This window comes from Poecilia formosa, unplaced genomic scaffold, assembly GCF_000485575.1.
Source record: "Poecilia formosa unplaced genomic scaffold, Poecilia_formosa-5.1.2 Scaffold751, whole genome shotgun sequence".
NCBI classification, from domain to species: Eukaryota; Metazoa; Chordata; class Actinopteri; order Cyprinodontiformes; family Poeciliidae; genus Poecilia; species Poecilia formosa.
In genome coordinates, this window is record NW_006800690.1 from 52,993 (window position 1) to 58,363 (window position 5,371).

The window sequence follows — 5,371 nt, forward strand, 5'->3', positions numbered from 1 at the left end:
ACATTATATCTATCATGGTAATTCAGGGTGAGTTATTTTTAATTCTAAATGAATATCCTTGTTGGACTATTATTTAAGTTCTATGTTTATCTAACGCCAGAATAAATGCAATGTACATTATGAGGCAAAGGAAATTAGAAGATCGGACATATATCCATTATGGAGATGATAAGTTTTGGACAATGTGCCTCGTACACAGGGAAGAAGCTTTTCAGTTATCCAGCTTTGCTAGCAAAGTCGTAGCTAGCAGCTAGCTAATAGCACAACAACAACAGCCTAATGTCTGTATGATAAAAATACTGAATGATAGATAAGAACAGTTTCTCCTCACCCGGCTGTCTCCTCCCGCTCAGTAGTTCTTCAGAGTAAACCAGACAGAGGCCTGTCAGTGTCTGTAGTATTTCATTACCTCTCTGCTTAAACCGCTGAAGCAGAAACGAGACTTCAACGTTTTCCGTCATCTGACAAGTAGCAGGTCTGCTCCAGTTTATTCACCAAAAATGTTTTTAATTCACCAAAAACTGATCTGTTATCTGAACGTTCGCTATGCTGAGCTCCAGTTAGCCGCCTTATGTCACTGCGTCACAGGCAAAAGGTCAAAGGTAACAAGGTGACCGGAAGGCTTATTATGTTGTACAAAAAATAAAAAAATAAAATAAAATAATTTTAGTTCATGTTATTATGTGTCAGAAGAGGGCTTTGAAAATAATAATACCAAAAAAAAAAAAAAATATATATATATATATAAATTGACCAAAAGGGCACTTTGGGGCAAGGAGCAAAATGGGCAGGTGCTCAAGCCCCCCCAGCCACCCCCCCAACCGCCCCTGCACGTGCCTGGTTTGACCCCTTACTGGACCAGCATGTTTCTGGAGGAAACTGCATGCTTCTTGACCAGCACCAGGTCTTTACCTCGCCTGGATCCTTAAACATTATGACAGTCTGACCACAGGGGGCAGCCTGGTGGCTCTCAGGGTTATAATTATTAGTCTGATTTTATTAAACATGATGGATATTCAGACAACTATTAATAACTACCACAGGCAGGTAGTAACATAATTATCAATTCAAATTAAAAATGACCGAGTAGCAGCTCCACCCGATTGTCAGGAATTATTAGCCGAATGGCTCAGTCAGTAATTATTGATGAAGCTGCTGGTGAGGAATCAGGTTTGCTGTGAGGAAGTGGAGAGAAGCTGAATTAGATCTGAAAACTAACAACCAACCAGTGGAGAGAAAAGGAGACATTATTCTGAAAACGTAATGTTCAGAACCATCTGCTGAATGAGGAATCAGAAACATTTAGGATATTTGCATTAACTAACCATCACAGTTATGGGCTGAACAGAGTGATGGATACAAAGATAGACCTTAAAACATTCATGGATCACAAGCTGGGGTCTGAGTCTGAGAGGCCAGAAGATCAAAACTCACAGATGAAGAACTGAAATCTGTTCATAATATCTCTAGTTTCATTAAAAGTTAAACTGATTCTGTCTGCAGATCCAGCACCGACTCCTGCAGTAACAGCTGTTGATGTGACCTCTGACCTCTGCCTGTTGACCTGCTCTGTGGACAAACCAGCGACTCTGCTGTGGATCAGAGACAAAGAAATACAGAACCAGAACCGCTCTGCCCCATCTTTAACTGTTACTGTCCATAAAGAGGATAGAGATTCATCATATAGATGTGCAGCAGCCAATCCTGCAGAGAACAAGACTGTTGATGTTGATGTGAGGATTCTCTGTGGATTCAACGAGACAGAAACTCCGAATGACAGAAGATCATGTGAGATTTACCACCGACTGTTAAACATTCTCTTATTTTGTGGTAGTTTTTGTTTCATTTTGATGTTTCTTGTGTTTTGTGCTGTTTGACAGATATAATCACAGGTATTGTTATATCCACTGTACTTGTTCCATTGGTTGCTCTGGGAGCCTGGATGACCAAGAAGAAGTTTCTGGGCCGAAAGTCATCAGCCAGTCAAACACAAGGCAGGTATTTGATCATTTACTCTGAGATTCATTTAATTTAATGTTTATAGATCTATAAATTTGAACATGAGTTTGGGAAATATTCTGTAGCATAATCTTTGTTTCAGACTCTGAAAACTCAATATTTTAATTTTTACATCAACTTGTAAAAACATTCTATTGTCTTTATTGTGGTTGGTGAAATATTTAAACTGTAAAATATTCCCTTCACCTGAACATCAGGCTGATGATCCTGAACCTTCTGGTTCTGATGTTAGTCGGTCTGAAACTGGACCTTTAACCCTGCAGCCTGTTTTCCTCGTGTTTCCTGTAAACCAGCAGACCTGATGCTCAGCCTGAACAAACTCAGGTCACAGATTCATATCAGGGTTTGGGCCTGATGGCTGAAGCTCGTCTTACAGTCGTTCCTCTCTGAGTTTCCTCTGATTAATGTTCCCATATTCAGTCATCAGGACTGAATGCAGCAGGAATCATTAGATACTGAATGATTCACCTGTAAATCCCCTCCGGATGGTTTTTACCAACCTGATCCTCTTCATGTGAGCTGATTGTTCTTCCACCAGGTAACCTGATCTGTAGCGAGACCAGAGGGACGACCCTGGTGATTTACACGTCTGCACAGCACAACAGTCTGAAGAAAACAGTTTATATATATAACAAAATCTGGTTTAAAGCTAAACATCTTTGTACATAAATATTCATCACAGAATCAGACAAAGTTTCATTTTAAGCTGATTTTGTGATAAATATTTAGTTTTTACTCTTTGGACTAAATGAGGCAGCATACAGGTTAGCGTTAGCTTGTTCTCACGCTCTGATTGGTTGTTGGTTTCCATGACTGCGACTCCTGATGAAACCTCTGGTCCAATCAGGTGATGGTCAGTCCAGTGGGATGTGGAACAGAACGAACTGGTGCAGAAACAGAACCAGTTCTTTGACCCGGTTTGATTCAAAGAAGAAAACAGGATATAATTTACAGCATTTCAGCTGCGTTTCTCTGTCAGATTACAGCAGTTTGGGTTTGTTGTCATGTAGCATTTAGCAGTTAGCATTTAGCATTTAGCATTGTCCGGTTCTGCATGTTTAACCTCCTGCAGACCAGCAGCCTGCTGTCTGCTTTATTCAAAGAGTTCATTGTTTCAAACTGTTGTAACTTTACACTTACGTATCTTTAAATCGTGATTTTTTTTTTACTGACACATTTGTTTTCCAGATTCAAGTATCTAATAATTATTTGTTTTTGTCTCCCACTCTTTCTGTGCTGCATACTTGATTCCTGCTCCAACTTATTGCTTTCAGAGGCAGAAATTACGTCAGCAGCTTGTTATTCATTTAGTCGTCTTCCTGCTGAAACATGTTGCAAACCCACATGAAATCTGATGTGTTGAAGCACGAAAACTGAAAAACAAAACACCAATGTGCCAAAAGAACCAAGAATCCATTATTTAACCTACACAGAAAAATGCTGCAGTAACTAATTCTAACTAAAAATCCTGTTTTTCTTTCTCATCTAAAATCCAATAAGAAGAAGAGAAACCCGGAGCTGATGGTGTCGAGCCAAAAGAACAAAACGTTTAAAACTCAGGATTTGATTTGTTGGTTGGAAACTTTGGTAAAGTAAAACTGTTTGTTTTTAAATTAGCCTTAAAGACTAACATGGCTGCTTTGGGACTCAGGAAGCAGATATTATTTATCCTCTTTGGTTTTTCTGGGCGGTAAAAGATTTTCTCCTTTTTAACATTTTCAGTTTTTAACTAACAAAGTTACTTTATTTACTCTTTTTAACAAGGTGTTTTCTGAACCTGATTTTCTTTTTCTGAGTTTTAGAGCTGAAAATAAAACAAATGTTAAATTTCATAAATATGGTTAAGATTTAAAAATGCTTATTTCTGGCTTTTTGCTCAGTTTAAGGGAAAAATTCAAAGTTTGACTGATTTTCATCTTATGTGGTTTAAAAAGAGCAGATGGGGGTTTACAGAGCTTTTAAAGAAACTATTTAAAATCCCGTTATATTTAATCAAAGGTTGCTGCAGTTTAACGTTTTCCCCATGTTGCTTTAATTAAGGTTAATTTTAGTTAAATGCAGTCCTGCAGTGACTGTAACAAACTGGTGGTAATGGGATCAGGAGCTGAGGAGGAAACGGTTTTCCTGACTGGAAACAGGAAGGAACCAACCAATCAGCTGCCTCCGATTCTCTGCTTCCTGTTTTTAAACTGGCAGGAAATGACATAGAACATGGTGGGGATGTTTAAACTGGATAAACTGGAGACCAGACTGCTGTAACATAACGAACCGTCTGGATGATCAGTTAGATATAAAACCTGAATTAAATATTAAAACTTTTACATTTCAGTCACTAACAGATCATTTCTGGATCTGTTCAGAGACGGCAGATGTTTTACTTTCTGAATTGTTTTAATCAGGTTCAGATTTTAATCTTTTCATCAGTGGAGATCCACCAGGCTGACTGCTGAGTCTCTTCTCCTTCCTCCAGATCAGATCAGAGTCCAGTTCGTCTTTCTTTTCTTATTTTTGTTTTTCTAAACTGTTTCTGGGCGTCACATCTCTGCTGCTTCACTGGGAAATAATCTACTTTAGTTCTTCAGAGAAACACAGAAGCTTCATTTGTTTTAACAACAAATTTCACTTTTATTTCAGCAGGTTCTGTAAGAGAAGAGGAAGTCCAGTATACGCCAATTCGTATTAAGGATAAAAGGCAAAATCAGGTACGTGATCAGAAACAGGCAGAGAAAACAGATGAACTGGAGGTTTTATCTTTGGACCTGAAGAGGAACGACCTAGAGCTATAGATCTAGAGCTATAGGTCTACAGTTACAGATCTAGAGCTATAGATCTAGAGTTATAGATCTATAGTTACAGATCTAGAGCTATAGATCTAGAGCTATAGGTCTACAGTTACAGATCTAGAGCTATAGATCTAGAGTTATAGATCTATAGTTACAAATCTAGAGCTATAGGTCTATAGTTACAGATCTAGAGCTATAGATCTATAGTTATAGATCTAGAGTTATAGATCTACAGTTACAGATCTAGAGCTATAGATCTAGAGTTACAGATCTAGAGCTATAGATCTAGAGTTATAGATCTATAGTTACAGATCTATAGCTCTAGATCTAGAGCTATAGGTCTACAGTTACAGATCTAGAGCTCTAGATCTAGAGTTATAGATCTACAGTTACAGATCTAGAGCTATAGATCTAGAGTTACAGATCTAGAGCTATAGATCTAGAGTTATAGATCTATAGTTACAAATCTAGAGCTATAGGTCTATAGTTACAGATCTAGAGCTATAGATCTATAGTTATAGATCTAGAGTTATAGATCTACAGTTACAGATCTAGAGCTATAGATCTAG

The 5,371-nt window shown here is 38.0% G+C and overlaps 1 protein-coding gene across 11 annotated transcripts in view; it reads left to right on the forward strand.

Annotated features, from left to right (window-relative positions):
- LOC103131378 (SLAM family member 7-like) overlaps window positions 1-5,371 on the forward strand; it is a 22,650-nt gene that overhangs the window by 14,115 nt on the left and 3,164 nt on the right. Inside the window, exons 3-6 of one of the 11 annotated variants that reach the window (XR_001660572.1) lie at window positions 1,504-1,788; window positions 1,881-1,998; window positions 3,520-3,606; window positions 4,657-4,721. Coding sequence is in view for 6 of the 11 variants with exons in the window: in XM_007543004.2 (XP_007543066.1) it covers window positions 1,504-1,788; window positions 1,881-1,994; window positions 4,654-4,721 (467 nt within the window). In the remaining 5 variants the exon portion in view is untranslated. Of the gene's footprint in view, window positions 1-1,503; window positions 1,789-1,880; window positions 1,999-3,519; window positions 3,607-4,653; window positions 4,723-5,371 lie in introns of those variants that run through there. The other 10 variants (XR_475369.2, XR_475367.2, XR_001660573.1 and 7 more) reach the window with 10 other exon arrangements.